This window comes from Aythya fuligula, chromosome 2, assembly GCF_009819795.1.
Source record: "Aythya fuligula isolate bAytFul2 chromosome 2, bAytFul2.pri, whole genome shotgun sequence".
Taxonomy (NCBI): Eukaryota; Metazoa; Chordata; class Aves; order Anseriformes; family Anatidae; genus Aythya; species Aythya fuligula.
The window spans coordinates 909780-930403 of NC_045560.1; the positions used below are offsets into that span (position 1 = coordinate 909780).

General features: G+C 64.7%; 2 protein-coding genes across 2 annotated transcripts in view; one reads left to right on the forward strand and one right to left on the reverse strand.

Annotated features, from left to right (window-relative positions):
• The window catches only part of LOC116486791, a 35071-nt gene that overhangs the window by 3638 nt on the left and 10809 nt on the right, over positions 1-20624 (forward strand). The window contains exons 7-13 of the mRNA XM_032183270.1: positions 1350-1517; positions 14869-15033; positions 15132-15533; positions 16131-16257; positions 17930-18043; positions 18287-18397; positions 19686-20604. Coding sequence (XP_032039161.1) covers positions 1350-1517; positions 14869-15033; positions 15132-15533; positions 16131-16257; positions 17930-18043; positions 18287-18397; positions 19686-20604 — 2006 coding nt within the window. The remainder of the gene's footprint in view (positions 1-1349; positions 1518-14868; positions 15034-15131; positions 15534-16130; positions 16258-17929; positions 18044-18286; positions 18398-19685; positions 20605-20624) is intronic.
• LOC116486618 lies at positions 507-4564 on the reverse strand. Its single transcript, XM_032183009.1, has 3 exons — positions 4080-4564; positions 2608-2811; positions 507-2128 (listed from the first exon to the last, which is right to left on the reverse strand). Exons 1-3 carry the CDS (start codon positions 4549-4551, stop codon positions 1098-1100), a joined length of 1707 nt encoding a protein of 568 aa, XP_032038900.1. The 5' UTR covers positions 4552-4564; the 3' UTR covers positions 507-1097.

The following is a 20624-nucleotide window of genomic DNA, read 5'->3' on the forward strand; positions in this document are numbered from 1 at the left end:
CCGGAGCCCACCTCTCCCCGCATCACCCCCACCCCCCCAGCCATGTATTTCTGAATCGTGTTGCTGCAAATAAAATGCTCCCGGCCTGCAGTGTCCAGCACCCATCTCACGCCTCCAGCTGCTTCTTGTCCCCCTCCCCAAAAGGGACCTGGCCACCCGGGGGGGGCCCAGTTGGACCTGGGTCACCCAGTAGGGCTGAAGCTGGGGAGGACCCTAACCCCACAGTGGGCTCGCAGCCCCCGCAGCAAACGGGCACATCCAGACCCCCCCAGGCCACGGCAGCACCGTGCTGGCACCGGGGGGGATTAGAGCCAGAAGGCACCACGGGCAGGACGAATTACCAGCATGACACAGCAGCACCCGTGGCATCGGCACGAGCGAGTGGCATCCAGCAGCCTCCCAGCACCGTGCAGCTGAGATTTGGGGTGGGGATGGGGGTCACGGCCACCCCAGCACTGAGTCCACACACACACACACAGAGATGGCTTTTCTGTTTTTTGGGGGATTTTTTTTTTTTAGTTTTTTGTTTTTTTAACAGAGGTTTACGGTTATATGCAAATTAGGTCATTAAATGATTTGCATAAAATGCTCGCACATCCGCGACTAAGTGTTCCTAACTCCCCACCCCCCAAGGTAGTAATCCTACTCGACTAGCGCCGCCGCACGCCCCGCTGGCACCCGCGCATGCACGCCTCTCCCCGCTCACTCCGGGCTGCCCGCGGCAGCAGAGGCTCAGCCACGGCCGCGGGCACCTCCCGGGGGTGCGTGCACACCTCGCACACGAGCGTGCATCGCCGCCTCCTGACCCGGGGCTTGCCGGCGTGCTCCAAACTTGCCGAGCGCACGCCAGCTGCCCGCGTTGTCTGTCCCCTTGCACCTTCCCCGTGCTCACGGGGTCCGGGCACGGTGGCACAATCGGTGCTAATAACCTCGCTCACGGCCGCACGCCTCCGTGACACACACACGCGTGCGGCCCCGTGAGCACACCCGTCGGTCCGTGGCCAGGCACCCACACCGCACGCCCGGAGCCCTGCGTGGGGAGGGAGGGAGGGCCGTCCACACACCACGTCCTTCGCGGGACAGCGTCCCCGCCTGCCCTAGCTGTTGGTGAGGAAGAGCCGTCTGTGTCTGGAGGCAGAGCCACGCGGCCGCCCCCTGCGCCGCCCCCGGCCCCGGTTGCCGAAAGGGCTTCGGCTGGGCACAGCGGGCTCTGCCCAGCTGGCGTTCCCGGCCTGCGGCTCGGGGAAGCTGGGCTCGGCTTTGGGCTGCTCGAGGAGCGGGCTGGGGTCCGGCCGGGGCTCGGGCGGGGGCGCCTGGCTCTGCCGGGCGCTGGCCCTCTCCTGGCGCAGGTAGCGCAGCTCGTCGCGGATGTCCGTCAGGACGCCCAGCAGGCGGAACTGGAGCTCGCGGTCGCGGGCCCTCTCCTCGCGCTGCGTGGCCCGTTCCTCCTGCCACATGGCCAGCTCCTGGTGGTACAGCTGGTCCCACTGCTCCTCCAGGTCCAGCAGGTGGTGGATGTTAGTCCTCCAGCTCTCCCGGCGCTCCTCCCGTAGGCGAGAGCAGCCCACGCCGCGGGCAGGGCCGGGGGCGGCGGGGGCGTCCCCCGGGGGGGAGGCGGAGGAGGGCAGCGATTCCTCCGTCAGGGCGCCGCCGTGCAGCGGGGAGCGAGCCGGGGGCTCCTCCTCGGTCGCCTTCTCCCAGGTGGGGCCCATCAGTACCCTGGGCAAAGCGCCCATCTCCGGGCCCGGGCCCCCCGCCTGCTCCTCGGGGTGCGAGGAGGAGTCGAGCGAGCGGGCCAGGGGGGGCAGGTCGGACACCCCCTCGTGTCCCCAGTCCGAGTGAGCGTCCACGGGGTTGAGGGGGTCCTCGGGCAGGGAGGTGACGGAGCCCTGGGAGCTGCAGCGGCGGATCAGCATGGCCTGGCGGGACAGCTTCATGTCCTCCTCCGCGGACATCGGGGCCTCGGGCCCAGGCTGCAGCCCCATGGCCCCGCCGTGGCCCCTCTCCCCCTCCCGGCCTTCCCGTTCCTCCTCCTCCGACATGGAGGCGTAGGAGACGAGGGACTCGTTCCGCAGCGACGGGGAAATGGCTGTCATGTCCGGAGTCCGCAGCTCTGGTCCCGACTCGGCTGAAAGAGAAGAGAAGAGAAGAGAAACCTTCCTGTGAGCGCAGCTCGCTGCCACGTCTGCTCTGTGCTGCCCCTTTACCCCTCCCTGACACACGGACGCACTCTGTCCGTCCAGCCCTCAGCCCAGCCCTCCTCGCATGGTTCCTGCACCCCCATATCCTGCAGCAGGGAGTTCTCCAGGCCCACCACATGCTGCAGGAGAAGCCACAGCCTTTGCCTCCTCTTGGATCTGCCTCCTCCTCGCGCCACCAAACAGCCCTGGGCAGTTTGGGTTCACAGCCACGCACCCGCAGCCCTTTGGGAGGCAAACAAGCAGCACCCACGGGACCCCAGCACCGTGCCGAGAGCCCCCCCCGTGCCGGGACCAGGCTGTCCGTGCAGACCACCACCACCACATCTCCCACCACCAGGCCTCCAGCGCTTCCCCATCCACACTCCGCACCCTCCCTCCCCTCCACAAAGCCCCGGAGCAGCCTTACCCGAACTGCTCTGCCCTTCCCCTCGGCTGTACTCGCAGATGACCGAGGGGTCCGGGCTCTGCACCGCCAGGCGGGGCACGGCGGAGCCCTCCACGTCGGGCAGGGATGAGGGCTGCCCGTTGGTGTCGATGTAGATGCTGGGGTGGCTGACACCGGGCTGCAGGTGCATGAAGGACTGCTTGGTGGCGCCGGGGAAGAAGAGATCTGCGGGACAGACAACATCCAGCATCAGCTGCTGCGACAACGGCACTGCCAGCTCGCGTGGCCTGGCTTTAAGGGCAGCCGGGGGTCCCCCAGAGAAGGGTCCCCGAGTACTGTGCAGGGGGGTGACACAGCACAGGGGACATGGTCACACCGAGCCCCATATGTGCTTCCCTCAGGGATACCTGCACGACTGCTCACCATCACCTCCTCACAGCCCCACGGGGGTTGGCACCCCATAAACAGCCCCCAGGGCTTCTGCCCTGAGCCCAGAGCTTTTTTGCTCTGCAATAATCGTGTTTGGTTCAGAGAGAGCCCGAGCCTGCTCCAGAAGTGAAACGGGACCCACGCTGCCCGCCCGTCCCCGCTGGCACCTGACGGGCTGAGCTGAAAGGTGAAAAGCAGGGGAAGGAGCAGGAGCAATGACCTGGGGTGTCCTTTGAGGTATAAAGAAGCCCGACACGTCCCTTTCAGGAAATGAAAGGGCAGGGGGGTTGTTTGCCTCCTGGACAGCAACAAAACCTCGCTGGCAATACCTGCAGGCCCAGCTCAACAGCACTGCAAAGCACAACGGTGTCGGGTAGTCAGCTCCCAACACCCTCCCTCAAGCACTGCCTGGTCATAAGAGCGAGCCAGGCGTTACCCCAAAGCAGAACCAAGCCACAGGTGTGCTCTGCAGAAACAGCACGGTTCAAGGACTCAGCCCCATCGAGAAAGCTCCTCCCGACCACACGCAGCACCGCGGTGCGGCCGCGAGATGCAGCGGGAGGACGGCGCGGTTCGGTGCCGCAGCAGCTGCTCCTGCTCCCTCTGACCTCTGCTAAGCATGAGGGACACCATCCCTGACAAGATCAGGGGCAATAAAATCCCATCCCGTCTTCTACCGGCTGCCTTGAGGTGGCACCCAGCATCGAATTTTAAACCAAGACCCACTCCCACAACGTTTGAGGCGCTCCTGTCGCTCCCAGCTTATTTCCAGGGTGGGTTTTTGACCCCAGCGCACGCAGCTTTCAGGTATTACAGGACCACAGCCCTGCTGCGTGCTGTGATCCCGACACAAACCTCAAATGAGAGCAAAACCCACAAATCTTCCACAATCCACGCTGCACCGGCAGGCACAGAGCACAAACGCTCAGCAGAGCCCGGAGCTGGGGGGACGGCAGCCTGGTGGGGTTCCCAGGCCGGGCGTCACTCGAAGAGCTCCGGCGGGGCTGCAGCACAGGACTCTGCCTCTCCAACTCTCCTGTCCCCAGAGAACCACCACGACTGACCTGGGTCCAGGATGATTTCGGGCTCCGAGTCGTGGCTGGCCTGCAGGAAGGTGGAAGCCACCATCTTCTCCAGGGGCGTGAGGCGCGGCTTGTGCAGCGGCCCGCCAGCGCGGTTCATGGGCAGGTGCTTCTTGGAGGTGATCTTTTTCTTGACGTCCAGCCGCAGGTCGCGCCACTTGTGCTTGAGGTCGTCGATGGAGCGCTCGGTGTAGCCCAGGAAGTTGACGCGGCTTTGGATTTGGGTCCAGAGCTGCTTCCGCCGCACGGGGTGAGCCCGCAGGGCTTCAGACCCATACAGGGCGCTGAAGTGCCGGACCACATTCCAGACCAGTGTCTCGGTCTCGTCATTGGAGAAGTTGGCCTTCCTCTTCCGGCCAGATGCTGGCATCGCCTGCGAGGCTGCGGCAGAGGTGGAAGGGGCACAATTGAACCTCGGTCCCCACTCCTCTCTGTCAGCTCCTGGGGGAAACATGGGGCTGCGGGAGCCCGAGGGAGCCGCGGAGGAGGGAGCCGAAGCAAGAGCCCCCGAGGCATCCATGGCAGGGGAGGCTTGGGCCGGGGAGGATCTAAAGAGCCGCTTCGGCACACCACGCGGCAGGGGGGCACCTCATCCCCTCGCCCCGGCTCGAGAGCACCTGGGAGGGGAGAAAAGGAAAGGGCAGCGGTGGGTGGTGGCAGTGCGGCACCCCACAGGGTCCCTACGGCAGGGGGGTGTGACAGCGGGGACCCCCAGCCCTCTCCAACCACAGGAACCCGGGGCCCCCAGCCAGCTACCACGGGGGCCGCGGAGAGGGTCGTGGTCATGGTGTGTGCATTGGGACCATGGCACAGGCCAGCACCCCGGGGCCACAGCATGGCTTCAGGGCCACAGCGAGTGCCTCAGGGCTACGCTGAGGGGAGCCAGCAGCCCCTCGGGGCGATGGGGAGTGCCTCAAGGCCACGGGGAGAGCCTCAGCACCGCGTTGAGGGCGATGGGGAGCACGGCGAGGCTGTGGCGAGCATCTCTGGCTGCACGGCGAGTGCATCCAGGATGTGGCCTTGGCGAGCATCCCGGGGCTGTGGCAGGAGCCACAGCAACAACTTCAGCACCACAGCAACTGCTTCGGGGCCACGGTGAGGGCCTTGGCCACGGGCAGCACCTCAGGTCCACAACGGGGACCGTGGTGATGGCAAGCACCTCAGCGCTGTGGCGAGGTGGTTTTGGCAAAAGCACCAGGGACACAGGACAGGGCTTCAGGGACACAGTGAAGACCCTGGCCAAAAAGCAGGTGTTGGGGTCGTGGCGAAGGCTGTGGCCATGGTGAGAGCATCTCAAGGCCACGGTGAGGACCTTGGCCGTGCTGCAGGCCTCGGCACTGATCATGTCTGTGGTGGTGAAAACCTTAGGGCCTCAGCGAGCACCGTGGGGCTGTGGCGAAGGCCTTGGCCATGGTGAACCTCTCAGGTCCATCAAGGGAGCCTTGGAGCTACGGCAAAGTCCTTCACCACGTCAAGCACCTCAAGGCCACGGCAAAGACAACAGTGAAGGCCATGGTGAGCACCTCAGGGCCCCGAAAAGCGCCTGGTGACAGCCCTGGGGTGATGACCACGGCCATGGCGAGCACCTCAAGGCCATGGTCAACACCTTGGCCACGGCCAACATCTGAGGCTTGCAGCACAGGCTACAGGGCAACCCCGAAAAACCTTGGCCACGGTGAATGCCCTAAGGTGACGGAGAAAACCTGCACACCGTGGTGAGGCCCCTGGCCGTGGGGCAGGTCTCGTGTCCTCACGGCAAAGACCTTGGGCACCGCGAGCGCCCGCAGCCCACGGCGCGGTCCCCACCAAACGCCCTGCCCTCCGAGCATCCCGTGGCCGGGCTGAAGACCTCAGGACAGCCCCCGACGGGGTTGGGGGGGGCAGAAAAATCAACCCAGAAAAAAAAAAAAACAACCCAGCAATCATCCCCTACAAACACCTCGGGGATCCCCGCTACGGACTCGGGCGCCCACCCCAAGCCCTTGGGTGCCCCCCGGGGGTCCCCTCCAACCCCTCGCACCCCCTGCAAAGGCCTCACCCCGGGGGCTGGGGGTGGTGAGGACGACCCGGGGGGGGGTTGGTTCATTGCATCGGGGGGGCTGCAGCACCCGGGGCCGGAGGGGTTTTTTGGGGGGGGGGCTACCGGGCACAGCCGGCGCCCTGCCCTCCACCGGGCGCCTTTTGTTCGCGCTTCCGACGGGCACCGGGGACAAAGGGGTTGGGGCCGGTGCCTGCCCCCGGGCCCCCCCCCACCCCAAAAGGTGCAAACAGCACGAGGGGGGGTGCGACCTGAAGCTTTTTCCCCCCACCCCCCTTTAAGGGTTTCTCCCCGCAGGGCATGCACGGCGGAGCCTACCTGTACCGAGCCGGGCTTGCAATGGGGAAGGGGGGGGGAGACGGGGAAAGGGGAAGGGGGAAAGGGGTAGGGGGGGGGGGAAAGCGGCGTGGGGGCCGGTTTGGGGAAAGGTTCAGGTCCGGTGGCGGCGGGTAATGGCTCCCTCCTCAGCGGAACTCGCCTTCATTTCCTCCGCCTCCGAGCGGCGCCGCGCGGGGGCCCGGGGAGCCGCGGCTCGGCCGCCCCCTGTCGGATGAAGCCTCCCCGACCTTACCCTGGGGGGGGTTGGGGGGGTTACCGGGGGTGGGGGGGACACCGGTGAGCAAGGGGGTTCACGTCGAAAGTGGTCCCCCCCCCCCCCCTGCGCCATCCGCACCGTGCGCCCCGGTAGCGGGGTCCCGGTACCCGTCTGCCCCCAACCGCCCCCCCCCCCCTTGATCCCCCCGGTACTGGGGACCCCCCCACAACCCCCCCGATGTCTCCCGGTATCCCCCCCACCCCCCCACACACACATTTGTACCCCCCCCGGTGCTGGTCCCGCACCCCCCGGGGTGCCCAATGCGCCCCAGTCCTTGGGCATCCATATGTGACCCCCCCCCGGGATCCCGGGACCCCCCCCAGGCACCGTTTGCACCCCCCCCCGGTGCTGTTTGCGCCCCCCTCGTGCTGTTTGCACCCCAAAGACCCTCTCCGTGCACCCCCTTGTGCCACTTGCCCCCCCCCCGTGTGCCGTGCACCCCGATGGATGCCCCCCAGCACACGCTGCTCCTGCACCCTTGGGGGGCCCGGGCACCCCCCCCAGCCCCCAAATGGGCACCTCCCCGTCCTTCCTAACCATTGCACCACATCCCAAGCCCCCCATTGCTGCTCGCAACCCCATGTCCCCCCCTTCACCCTGTGCCCCCCCCACAGGTACCCCTGGGTGAACCAACCGAGCACCCCAATGGGCACCCTGCACCCACCCCATGCAATGCAGAGGGTGCCCCTTACACCCCCCCACCCTATGCACCCCAAAATCACCCAGGTGCATCCTGCCCAGTGCACCCCCAGGGGTACCCCCATAACCCAGGGGACCCCCCCGGTGCACCCCAATGAATTCTGCCTGGGCCAGCTGCCCCCACACCCCCAAATCCCATTGCCCCCACCCTGCTCGCTGCACCCCGATGGGCACCTCGAGCCCCCCGCTCCGGGAACCCCAGTGGGCACCTCGTGTGTCCTGCCCCATTTGTGTCCCAAGGGGCTCCCCCTGCCCAAAACACCCCGTGACCCCCCCCCATATCCCTCTGCAGACTCTGCCCCACGCTGAGCTCTCCCCGTGCTGCCTGGCTCCCATCCGTGTCCCCACCAGCATCACTTTTTGGGGAAATAACCCAGCAGGACCCAGTTTGTACTGGGATCAAGGTGCCCTTTACCAGTTTGACCTCTTAACACGGGGGCTGACCCTTTCCCTGGGCCCCAGTGGGGACCCCCACCAGGGTGCTGGCAGGGTGGGGGGCATGAGGTTCCCCGGGGTGCCCCAGAGCTGTGGGGACAGCCCCGTCCCATCCCAATTCCTGGATCCTGGTGCAGCAGGGAATGGCAGCGGCCCTGTGCTGGGGACAGGGTCCTGGGGGTCCTGCACACATGATGGGGACCCCCAGGGCACCCATGGGTGCCATCTGCGGGGTTTGGGGAGCAGCCGCAGTGCCGCTGGGACGGGCAGCCCACGTCCCCAGCCCAGGGTGACAGGACAAAGGGAGGCTGGGGGGTGGCACCGCTGCTGTCAGCAGCAAAACCCCAGCCCGGAGGCGCTCGGTGGGGAGCGCGGCGGCTCTGCTAATTGCTGCGCTGGAAGTTATGCTAAATTACCACAAACGCCACCCGCTCTGCGGTTTGCTGACGCTCCGGTTTAATGCACCCGTTGCAGATCTCCGGGCTCCGCGCGGGGGGGAGCAGCCCCCAGCCCCCTGGGATCGCCTGTGCCAGCCCTTCATGGGGCCACACGGGATGGATCCTCCGGGCATGGGGACACCACCAACACAGCAGCATCACCCTTGTTCCACTCCATCCAAAACAACGTCCCCCCCCTGGGGCGAAGCCCACCCAGGGCAGCTCCACGGTGGCACCGGGTGCTGCTGCCGCTGCCCCAGCTCACAAAACCGTGGCTGAGAACGTGCCCAGCTCACGGCTTGGTGCAAGCGTCCCCATGCAGGGCTCGCCCAGAGCTGGTGGACAAGGCGTGCACGGCGTCCTCCAGCGCGTAGAAGGCCTGGAAGAGGTCCGGGGAGGTGGCCCGGCACTCCAGGTACCGCCGCAGCGTGGCCAGGCTGTCCCACACCTCGGGCTGCGAGGGGCAGGGCTGCGCCGCCACCGGCTCCTCGGCATCCTCGCCCTCCACCGTCCCCCCGTCCCAGTCCGCCACCTCGGCCATTTCGGCGTCTGCCGGCTCCCCGAGGCGCTCCAGCCCCTCGTCCATCAGCACGAAGCGCTCGATCTGCTCCTGGCCGAAGCGGACGGGTGCCAGCAGCGTGTCGGGGCTGGCGTCGGGGCTGAAGCCGGCGGCGCGGAAGCAGCTGGCGATGAGCCCCGGGCGCACGTCACCCCAGGCTTGCACCAGCATGTGCAGGGCATCCAAGAGGCTCGGCTGCTCCGAGCCACGCGCCGCCGGGAGCCGCGTCAGCAGCCGGCGCCGGTAGTGGCCCTTCAGGTCCCTGGCGATGCCGCGGTCCAGGGGCTGTGCCAGCGCGGCGGCGGGGGGCACGAAGACCATCCTGACGTTGGAGAGCTCGAGGTAGGGGTGCGCCTCGCGCCGGTCGAGGAGCAGCAGGACGCTCTTCCCCTTGCGCCGCATCTCCTCGTTGAAGTCCTGCAGCCACTCGGCGAAGAGCGGGGCGGTCAGGCGGGCCTGGCCGCTGGCGCGGTAGCTCCAGGGCATGTGCTGCAGGTTAACGCCGCGCAGGCAGCGGGGCCGGGGGCTCTGCCCCACCACCCGCAGCGCCGCCTTCTCCGTGCCGTCGGCGTTGGCGCAGAGCAGCAGCGTCAGCCGCCCGCCGGGGCCGGCTGCCTCGTCCTCCTCGGCCAGCGGGGTCTGCAGGAGGACCCCCGTCTCCCCGCAGCTGTACACCTCGGAGGGCGCGTAGCTGCGCAGCAGCTCGGGCAGCACCGCGCTGGCCCAGCGCTCGGCCCCCGGCTGCTCCGCGTCCCCCCTCTCCCGGGGCGGCTTCTCCAGGGCGATGTTGTGGCGCAGCCTGAAGCGGGCCAGCCAGTTGCCGCTGGGCTCGAAGCCCGGCTTGCCCAGCGCCTCGGCCAGGTTTTTGGCCTTGACCTGCAGGAGCGGGGCGCTGACGGGGAGCTCGGCCGCGCGGGCGCTCTCCACCCAGCGCAGCAGCGCGGCCTCCACGGCCACGTCCTTGCCCTCCCGCTTGCGCTTGCGCTCGGGGTTGCTGTTGTGGTGCCACTCGCTCAGGATCCGCTCCTTGTTCTTGATGATGCGGCAGATCTGGGGCTGCGACACCCCGAAGCGCTTGGCCAGCTCGCTCTGCGACACCTTGGGGCCGTCCAGCATCTCCAGCACCCGCACCTTCTCCGTCAGCGACAGCTCCTTGCGCTCTTTGCGGGGTGCCCCCGCCTCGGCGCACCCGCTGGCACCGGGGGGGGCTCCGGCCAGCCGTGCCGCGGGACCACCGCGCTGGCCGAAGCCCCGGCCGCAGGCGCCGCAGACATAGGAGCAGGCGGTGGCACGTGCCAGCGGGTGCCGCACCAGCTCCGGCTTCTGCTCGGTGCCGAAGCCGCACTCGGTGCACTCGTGCTGCGGCCGCCCCCGCTGCGTGCCGGGGCTCTCGGCGAACACCGGCGGGGGGACGAAGCCCCCGTCACCCGCCCCGGGGCTCGGTTCAGCGACGCCGCCGTGGCCGCAGCCTTGCTCCTGCGGTGGCACCGTGCCGGGCTCCGAGTCGCCTTCCTCGCTCCTCGCCTTCGTCCCCAGCCATTCCCCTGCGGAGACACGGGTGCGTTTGGGGCAAAATCGTGCGAATCCTGCAGGATTTGGCCGGACACCTTACCGTGCTGCCTGTTTTCCTAGGGGCAGCCTGTCCCTGAGCTCCCTTCCCTGTCCCCGGTGCCACCCCGTCCCCGCACACCCTGGGAAGGGATGGCCGGGGGGCTACGAGCCGGGGGGCTACGTGCCGGGGGGCTACGAGCCGGGGGGCTATGAGCCGGGGGGCTACGTGTCGGGGGGCTACGTACCAGGGGGGGTCGTGTGCCTGCTCCCGGTGCTCCAGCCGGGTGCCACCGTACCCCACGGGCACCGAGCCCCCGTCCGGTGGCAGCACGGTGGCAGCAGCCCCCCGGGAGCCCCCCGGTGCCTTACCCAGAGCAACGAGGCGCTCGCGGCCCTCCTTCATGGCGCCGGCCCGGTGCCCGCGGGGCCTCCTCCGCTCGGGGGGCGACACGGCCGCCGTGATGCCGGGCCCTGCGGGGGGGGGGCTGCCGGTAACGGCTGCGCACGGGGGCGCACGGGGATGGACGGCGGCGGGGAGCGGCTCGCCAGGTCCCGCTGCCGGTCCCGGTGCTGGTCCCGGTCCCGGTGCTGGTCCCGGTGCCGGTCCCGGTCCCGGTGGCGATGCCGGTGCCGTCCCCGGCCCCTCCCGCCCCGCTCCGCGCCGCCGCCGCCGCCCCGCGCGGCCCCGCTGCCCGCGCCGGGAGCGCGCGCCCCGCCCCGCCCCGCCCCGCCCCGTTCGTCCCGCCCATTGGGCCGAAGAGCGCCGCGCTGATTGGCTGCGCCGCCTGCCAATCGAGGAGGGGACGGGAGGGGCGGGGCCGTCCCCCGGGACCCGGCTCTGGGGGCGGGGCGGGAGCAGCGCGTGCTTGGGGGGGGGGCGGGGCCAAAGTGGAGGGGAGGGGAGGGGCCTGGGAGGTGATGTCAGGGAGTTGGGTGACGTCACAGGGTGGGGGTGACGTCAGAGGGCTGGGTGTGACAGCGGCAGCATCACAGGGGTGTGAGGTGACGTCAGAGCGGCATGGGTGACATCACGGCACTCTGAGATGATGTCAGAGAGGTGTGGGTGATGTCACAGGGGTGTGAGGTGACATCAGAGTGGTGTGGGGTGACGTCAGCGGTGCGGGTGACATCACGACACTCTGGGATGACGTCAGAGCGGTGTGGGTGACGTCACAGGGGTGCGTGGTGACATCAGAGCGGGGTGTGAGATGGCACCAGAGCACCGCGGGGTGACGTCAGAGCGGTGTGGATGACATCACGGTGCTCTGGGATGACGTCAGAGCTGTCCAGGTGACACCACAGGGATGTGGGATGACGTCAGAACGCTCAGAGTGACGACCGGGTGACCTTCAGAGGTCCCTTCCAACCTCGGCCGTTTTGGGGTTCTGCGGCATCACGGTGACGTTGTGTGACATCAGCAGCGGGGGGTGACATCAGATCTGTGCGGGGTGACATCAGCAGTCAGATGTCATGTGTGAGATGACATCAGCAAGGTGCTATGACATCAGAGCAGGGTCTGTGGGTGCCAACCATGAGGGCTCCGTGGTGGGGGAGCCGCTGGTGAAGGTGCCAGCGGTGACAAACCGATGGGGGGAGACTGGAGCAGGGCGGTGCTGAGTGTAGTGATGCAGCACTGGATGCAGTGTTGGGTGCTGTAGTGCTGGGAGCAGTGCATGCAGTGCTGGGCATCGCAGTGGGTGCTGCAGTGCTGGGTGCTGCAGTGCTGGGCGCAGTGCACGCAGTGCTGGGCATTGCAGTGGGCGCTGCACTGGGTGGTGCAGTGCTGGGTGTTCCAGTGGGTGCAGTGCTGCATGCAGTGTCACTGTACTGGGTGCAGTAGGTGCAGTGTTGGATGTTGCAGCTGTGGGTGCAGCGTGCACCATAGGTGCAGTGCTGGGTACTGCAGTGCTGGGTGTTGCAGTGGTTGCGCTGCTGGGTGCAGCACATGCAATGGTTTGAGCACTGGGTGTTGCAGTGTGGGGTGTTGCAGTGCTGGGTGTCACAGTGTTTGTTGTCACGGCATTTGCTGTTGCAGTGCCAGGTGTTGCAGTGCTTACAGTTGCAGCATTTGCAGCTGCAGTGCTGGGTGTTGCCGTCCTTGCAGTTGCTGTGTTTGTAGTTGCAGTGCCGGGTGTTGCAGCACCAAGTGTGGCAGTGCTGGGTATTGCAGTGTTCAGTGTTGCAGTGCGAGGTGTTATAGTGCTGGCTGTTTGCAGTTGCAGTGTCGTGTGTCGCAGCACCAACTTTTGCAGTTGCAGCGCTGGGTTTTGAAGTGTTGGCTGTTGCAGCGCCGGGTGTCACACCACTTGCAATTGCAGTGCTTGCAATTTGCACAGTGTGCAGCCACACTGTTTGCAGTTGCATTGCTGGCTGTTGCAGCGTTTGCAGTTGCAGCGCTGGGTGTTGCAGTGTTTGCTGTTGCTGTGTAAGGTGCTGCAGTGCTTGCTGATGTGGTGCTGGGTGCTGCGGTGCTGGGTGTCACAGTATTTGCAGTCACAGTGTTTGCTGTTGCAGTGCTGGGTGTTGCACTGTTTGGTGTTGCAGTGTGAGGTGTTACAGCAGTGGGTGTTTGCAGTTGCAGCATGGGGTTTTGCAGTGTTGGCTGTGGCAGTGCTGGGTGTTGCCCCGCTTGCAGCCGCACCGTTTGCAGTTGATGTGTTGGCTGTTGCAGTGCTCGCAGTTGCAGCACTGGGTGTTGCACCGTTTGCAATTCACACTGCTTGCAGCTGTACCATTTGCAATTGCAGTGTAGGCTGTTGCAGTGTTCACAGCTGCAACATTGGGTGTTGCAGTGCTGGGTGTCACAGTGTTTTCAGCTGCACCATTTGCAGTTGCAGCGCCAGGTGTCGCAGTGCTGGGTGTTGCACCGTTTGCAGTTGCAGCACTGGGTGTTGCAGCACCAGGTGTTGCACTGTTTGCAATTTTCACTGCTTGCAACTGCACTGTTTGCAGTTGCAGTGTTGGCTGTTGCAATGTTGGGTGTTGCGGTGTTGCCTGTTGCAGTGTTTGCAGTTGCAGCACTGGGAGTTGCAGTGCTGGGTGTCACAGTGTTTGCAGTTGCAGCACTGGGTTTTGCAGTGTCAGCTGTTGCAGTGCTGGGTGTCACACAGCTTGCAATTGCAGTGCTTGCATTTCACACCGCTTTTGTAGCCACACTGTTTGCAGTTGCAGTGTTGGCAGTTTGCGATGTTTGTTGTTGACGTGTCAGGCATTGCCGTGCGCAGTGTTGCAGCACTGGGTGTTGCAGTGTTTGCAGTTGCAGCGCGGGGTTTTGCAGTGTTGGCTGTTGCAGTGCCGGGTGTCACCCCGCTTGCAGCCAAACCATTTTCAGTTGCAGTGCTGGCTGTTGCAGTGTTTGCAGTTGCAGCATTGGGTGTTGCAGTGCCAGGTGTTGCACTGTTTGCAATTTTCACTGCTTGCAGCTGCACTGCTTGCAGTTGTAGTGATAGCTGTTGCGGTGTCGGGTGTCACAGTGTTTGCAGTTGCAGCATTTGCTGTTGCACTACCAGATGTTGCAGTGCTGGGTGTTGCAGTGCTGGTGTTGCGGCACCAGCTGTCATTCCATTTGCAATTTGCAGCACTGGGTGTTACAGTGCTGGGTGTCACAGTGTTTACAATCACAGCATTTGCTGTTGCAGTGCTGGGTGTTGCAGTGCTGGGTGTTTCAGTACCGGCTGTCACACTGTTTGCTGTTGCAGTGCTGGCTGTTGCAGTGTTCACACTTGCAGTGCCGGGTGTTGCAGCACCATCTGTCACTCCATTCACAGTTACAGCACCGGGTGTCATAGTGCCGGGTGTCGCACCGTTTGCAGTTGCAGCACTGGGTTGTGCAGTGTCAGCTGTTGCAGTGCTGAGTGCCACACATCTTGCAATTGCAGCGCTTGCAATTCACACCACTCACAGCCGCACCGTTTGCAGTTGCAGTGTCGGGTGTTGCAGCACTGGGTGTTGCAGTGCTTGCAGTTGCAGCGCTGGGTTTTGCAGTGTTGGCTGTTGCAGCGTTTGGCGTTGCAGTGTGAGGTGTTAGTGAGGTGTCACAGCACAGGGTGCTTGCAGTCGCAGCGCTGGGTGTTGCATTGCCGTGCTTGCAATTCACACCGCTTGCAGCTACACCATTTGCAGTTGCAGTGCTGGCTGTTGCAGCGTTTGCGGTCGCAGCGTTTGCAGTCGCAGCGTTTGTAGTTGCAGTGTTTGCAGTTGCAGCGTTTGCTGTTTTAGCGTCAGGTGCCGCAGCACCTCCTGCCGCACCGTTTTGCAGTCGCACCACCGTCTGCCACACCGTCCCCACTCCCCCCCCAACCGCCCGGCGCAGCACCCCCCCCACCTCCCCCCATCCCCACCAGGGGTCGCTGCTCCTCCTCCTCCTCTTCCTCCTCCTCCTCCTCCTCCTCCTCCTCGCCTCCCAGCGTGCGCCGCGCTCTCGGCATGGCCGCGCTGCCCGCCCTGCCCGCCCCAAGCCGCCGCCGCCGCTGCTGCCGCTGCTGCCGCTGCTGAGACGGTGCCGCCCCCCCCCCGACGCCCCCCGACTCCCCCCGGACGCCCTTCTCCCCCCTTCGCCCCCCGCGCTCCTTCGCCCCTCCGCCGCCCCCCGACGGGCCATGGCCGATTGGGCCCCCGCGCAGGTAAGCGCACGGTTCCCACCCCCCAAAACCCCCCCCCCCCCCTTCGGGGGTGCCTGCAGCGGTGCAAAGCTCGGCCTCGTCCCCTCCTTTCCCCGCAGGACCTGGAGTGGGCCATGGAGCCCCAGGAGCTGGCCCTGGAGCAGCCCCTGGCAGCCCCCGAGGAGGGCCCCGGCGGCGAGGCCGAGCTGCCGGCCACCGCCGAGCTGTCCCTGACGCTGGTGACCGAGGTGCAGGCGGTGGACAGGAAGGTGGACGCGCAGGCGGCGCAGCTGATGAACCTGGAGGGCCGGATGCGGATGGCCGAGACCAAGCTGATCGGCTGCGAGAAGACGGCCGTGGAGTTCGGCAACCAGCTGGAGAGCAAGTGGACGGCGCTGGGCACCCTCATCCAGGAGTACGGGCAGCTGCAGAAGCGCCTGGAGAACATGGAGAACCTGCTGAGGAACAGGAACTTCTGGATCCTGCGCCTGCCCCCCGGTGCCAAGGGGGAGGTCCCCAAGGTAACGGTGCCCGCTGCCCCCCGAGCCGCTGCCCCGACCCCTATACGGGGCACGGAAGCCCACAGCGGCAGCCCCGTTGAAGGACAGCAGTGGTGCGGCTTGGCCCAGCACCACAGGGCTTGCCTGCTCGCTGAGCACCAGCACAGGTCCTTTTGGGTCCTTTTGGGTCTTTTTGTGGGGTTACGTGCCCCTCAGCACCCGTCCGTGGTGCTCAAACCCAGTGTGGGGCCGTGGATTCCCGGCTCTGGATGGTGCTGGAATCACGCCGAGCGTGGCACGGCGTGGCTCAGCCCCACGTGCCTGCCCAGTGCGCCCAGTTCCTCTTTGGAGGTGGTTTCTGCAGAATTGCAGCAAAAAAAAAATGAGAAATGAGCCTGTGCCCAGCGAGAGGCACTGCCTGCAGCACGGGGAGGGTGAATGGGGCGCGAGGGGTGGGCAGGTGAGGGGGGAAAACCCCACCACGTCCCTTCACCGGGCTGCCTGCGCTGAGGCACGGGGCAGGAACGAGACGTGTAGGAGTCTGAATGAGGAAACATCCCCAGATGTTTTCTTCAGCAAGAGGCAAAACAGCCGAGCATACGTTGCTTCTAATTGCAGGTCCCCGTGGCGTTCAGTGACGCTTCATTTAGCTTCTCGGAGGAGGAGTGGAAGAACTTGAACGAGTGGCAGAAAGAGCTCTACAGGCACATCATGAAAGGCAACTACGAGGCCGTGATCTCCATGGGTAAAGTCTGGCTGGGGTTTGCCCCGCGCTTGCTGCTGTCCCAGGTCTTCCAGGGCCAGGCTGTGCCTGGCGGATCGGGGAGGGAGGGTGCTGAGCGGGTCCGGTCAGGGCTTGTGCTGGCTTCTGACGGCTCCTCATGGTGCTAGGTGCACGAGGGACGGATGGTGTGAGCATCACCGCAGTGACCCCGTCTCGCTGACGGTCTCCGTGGCCGATAGGAGCTGGGCGAGGACCTGGGTAGTGAGGAGGGGGAAGCGAGAGACCCTCAAGCCCAGCGACGATGGGGAGAACGGGGAGTTTCCTGGTCCCGCAAAGGTCCACAGATCCACTGCGCTGGGGGCATCGGCGCGCTGCCGCTTCGTGCGAGTGCAAGCAGCAGGGGGGTGCCCTGCCTCGGGTTCCTTCCAGCCCCGTCTGTAGGGGATCACCCATCCCTTCCAGCCCAGGGGAAGCAGGGCGAGGTTTGTCCACCTGAGCGCTCTGCCCAGCCCCAGCCTCGTGCCGGGGAACGTCTCTGTCCCCAAATGTTTTCATGTCTGCTTCTCCGGGAGAGCCGGAGGGCTCGGGGCAGTGCGTTCGAGGCTGCAGGATCGTGCCCTGCGGGCGCCTTCCAGTGCTGGCTGTGGGCCATGCCTGTGCTGCACCTCTGGAGGCGTGCTGCCCTCACGAGGGTTTCGGAGCACCTGCCTGTTTTGCGAAATGGTCTTGCCTTGGCTGAGCATCCTCCTGCAGCACTTGGGAGCACTGACATCCCTGGTAGACACCCATCCCGCCCTCCAGGCAATCCAGGGCCTTTCATCCTTTTTTTTTTTCCTGTTTTTCTTCCTTTTTTTTTTTTTCATTCTTTTTTAATCATGTAGACAGTTCTTGTGCGCAAAGGAAAAAGGTAAAGGATAAATACTGCCCCCGTTCTCCCGTTTAAAAAACAATCCTGCATCCGCCTCTGGGTGCACAGGAACGTAACGGTCCTGCTGGAAGGGATCTGTGGGTCTGAGCCTGGAGCTTAGAAAAATGTATCTGTGCTTAATCTGAAGGTTTCCTTGGTTTGAGTAACTGGGTTTGGAGGCGAGGTCCTCGCATAAGGCTAACGGATCCAGTAGAGCAGTGGTGGAAATGAATGCCCAGAGACAAACGCTTGTTGTTTCGAAATTAAGTTTTCCGCTCTCCCTGCTAGGAGAGATTGTGATTTTCCCCTTTCCCGCACCAAAATCCACAAGCAGCCTGTGCCTCGGACGAGTAGGAAGGAACGGTTCTGGCTGTGGCAATCCGGGGCCGGAGGGAACCGTGTGGGGAGGGCACCTCCGCTGCTGCCGCTGGCTGACAGCTCTGGTTCTGTCCCCAAGCTGAAGCTCCCATTGCAATGGATCCGCGGACCTTAGCACAGAGGAGAAGAGAGGAAGCCTGGAGGTAAGCACAGATGCATTTTCTTATTCTCCTCCTCACGCTGCAGGCTGGGAGGTGCTCCTCACCTGAGCAGAGTGTGCTCCTGCAGTCCGCTCATGTCCCCAGGGCCCAGACAAGGTGAGCGGTGCAGGTGTGGGAGAGCATCTTCCCAAGCCTCTGCTTCCATTACCCGTCCTCCCCAGCAGCGAAGGAAGGTTGGTGGGCAAAGGTCGAGGAGTCTCTGTCCCGCCAGGCGAAGGAACCGTTCTGATCCCTTTTTTACACGCAGACACTGCCATTTCCAAACCCGACCTCCTGTCGCGGATCGAGCAAGGAGAGGATCCCAACACCGAGGACCAGGATGACTCTGAGGGAGGAGAAACTCCCACGGACCCCAGCACTGGTGAGCCATAAAGTTCCCGGGACCCGGTGGGGTGATGGAAAGCAGCTACAGCTGCCGCAGCCTCTCTGTGCTCTTCTCCTGGCTTCTGCCGACGCGTTTTGCCGGCGCCATCCTCCAGGTCAGGGTGGCTTTGCCCTCCTCGTCGGCTCCTACCCGCTGCTGCCGTCATTCCTGAAATCCCCTGGAAAGCAGCTGCGGGGTGTGAGCGTAAACTCACGCTGTCCTTCTTCCTTCTGTGCGCAGAATTTTCCTTTCCTGGTCCCGACGACAGCTCGTGGGGTAAATACGAAGAGACTCTGGCTGAAAGTCACGACGGCTCCGAGGGAGAAGAGAGCATGGAGGCGCCCAGTACATGTGAGTTGGAAGCTTCACCGAGGTAGAGGGGCAGAGAGAGAGGTGGGCTCGGGCTCCTGGCTCTGGCCGGGGACATTCCCCGCGTGAGACCCTGCCGTCACCGCGGTCTCTGCCAGCCTCGCCTCGGGCTCAGCGTGGAGCTGGACCTCAGCCCTTGCAGACGGATGGGCACGCATGCAGGAGGAGCTCCGGTACACAAGCAGCAGGCTGCAAAAGCAGCTGAGGGCTCCCGAGGGGGCGCGGGCCACCCGCACGGGGTCGGATGGCTCAGCGAGGTGGAGATGGGCTGGAGCAGGCGTAGCGCAGGCACGCTTCGGTGGCGTTAGCTGCAGCGTTCTTACAAGGCTTCCACGCGTATGTAAAGTGATGTTTTTCACAGCTTCCTGTGTCAGCCAAATGTCAGGCTTTGTGGCGCAGCAGAAGACACGTCCTTGTCGCTGCCTGTCACCCCAGGTCCCTGCTTTGAAGCCTGGGAACACGTAAGCCGCTTGGGGAAGCTGTGTCCTGCTTGGACGTGTCTGGTTTCCTGGCCTCGTCCTCGCAAGCAGCCGAACTGCTCTGGCTGGTGCTTTTCCAGAGTTTCAGCCCGATCCATACCGATCGGCCCGTTTTCAAACTGCACCTTGACAGATTTGGCAAAGGGACAAGCAAGCGGCGAGACAGGGAGCGATGAGCGGTCTGCTCTGTGCACGCAGGCGCTGGGCATGCCTCCACCTTCGCGCGCTCTGCAGAAACCTGTGGCTTTTTCAGGCCTTTCCTCTGTACCCCCAGATCCTCCGTGCTCTTTTCATCCTCTGTTTGCCAGGGTCCTTGGCAGGAGCTTTGAGTTCCCGTTTATATCACAGGAGATCATTCAGCCCCAGGCCTAGGCAACATACAAGCGCAGAAGAAAAAGAGGTTTTATCCCCCTTCTTTCTCTCTCTCCCTCTCTCTTTTATTTTATTTTTATTTTTTTTTGCCTTTATCCTGTACCACACGCCCTCAGTGACATGTTCTGGCTCACCTCTTGCTGAGAAACCTGCTTTTTCTCTTTGCCAAGCTAAATAGAGAGGTCTCACCATCACAGCATCTGAGCTTTCCCCAGCAGTCGTCACATTTGGGCTTTATTTGTAGCGCAGTGCTGCTCAGACAGCTCCTGGTCAGGGCTTGCAGCCCTGTAGTGCCAGGAACCCTCCTGGGTGCACAAAGCAGCCGCCACCTTTGCCCCCCCAAAAACAAAGAATCGCAGTCTAAATAACGCGGCCGTTCTTATCCCAAAGCAATGACATGCATGTCTCTGCCCCGTCAGATGCGCAGCAGTGTGAGGAGGAAGGTCCTGACAGCCTTGAGCTTCCGAGCTCGTTGGCAGGGAAGTGGGAGGACGTTTTCTCAAACCCGGAGGAAGAGGTGATGAAGCCAAGCGGCAAGAGCCGGGGCGGCTCGACCCCGCAGCAGAGAGCCCCGACGGGCAACGGGCTGAGGCGCTCCGCTCGCCGCGGGAGAGACTTGGCCAAGAAGGACGCTCCCGAGGAAGCGGCCGCCGTGGAGGGGCCGTACATCTGCTGCGAGTGCGGGCAGAGCTTCCTGGACAAGCAGCTCTTCGCTGCCCATCAGCGAGCGCACGCGGGGGAGGAAGCCTGCACGTCCCTGGAGCCCGGGGAGAGCTTCAGGCAGAAATCCAAAACCTCCCCGAAAGGCCAGGGCCCGTCCCGCTCCAAGGCGTCCAAGCGCGCCGACGCGGAGAAGAGCTCCGCTTTCAAGTACGGCTTCGTCAGGCACCAGGCCAACAACATGGTGGAGAGGCCGTACACCTGCTCGCAGTGCAAGGAGAGCTTCAGCCTGGAGGTCAGCCTCATCTTGCACCAGAAGCTCCACACGGGGAAGGGCGACGGGCCGCTCACCTGCACCTACTGCGGGAAGGACTTCCGAGACCTCTCCAAAGCCATCCGGCACCAGCGCATCCACACGGGGGAGCGGCCCTACCAGTGCACCGAGTGCGGGAAGAGCTTCATCCGACGGGACCACCTGCTCAAGCACTGGCGGGTGCACACCGGGGAGACGCCGTACCAGTGCCCCGTCTGCGGCAAGCACTTTCGCTACAAGGAGTCCCTGAATTGCCACCAGAAAATCCACTCCCGCAACCCCCGGCCCATGGAGGAGTCGCAGCACAACCTGGAGTCGGCCACGCAGACGGGCCACTTCTGCCTGAAAAAAGAGACGAAGCAGTAGCGCCGCGCGGGGTGGCCGG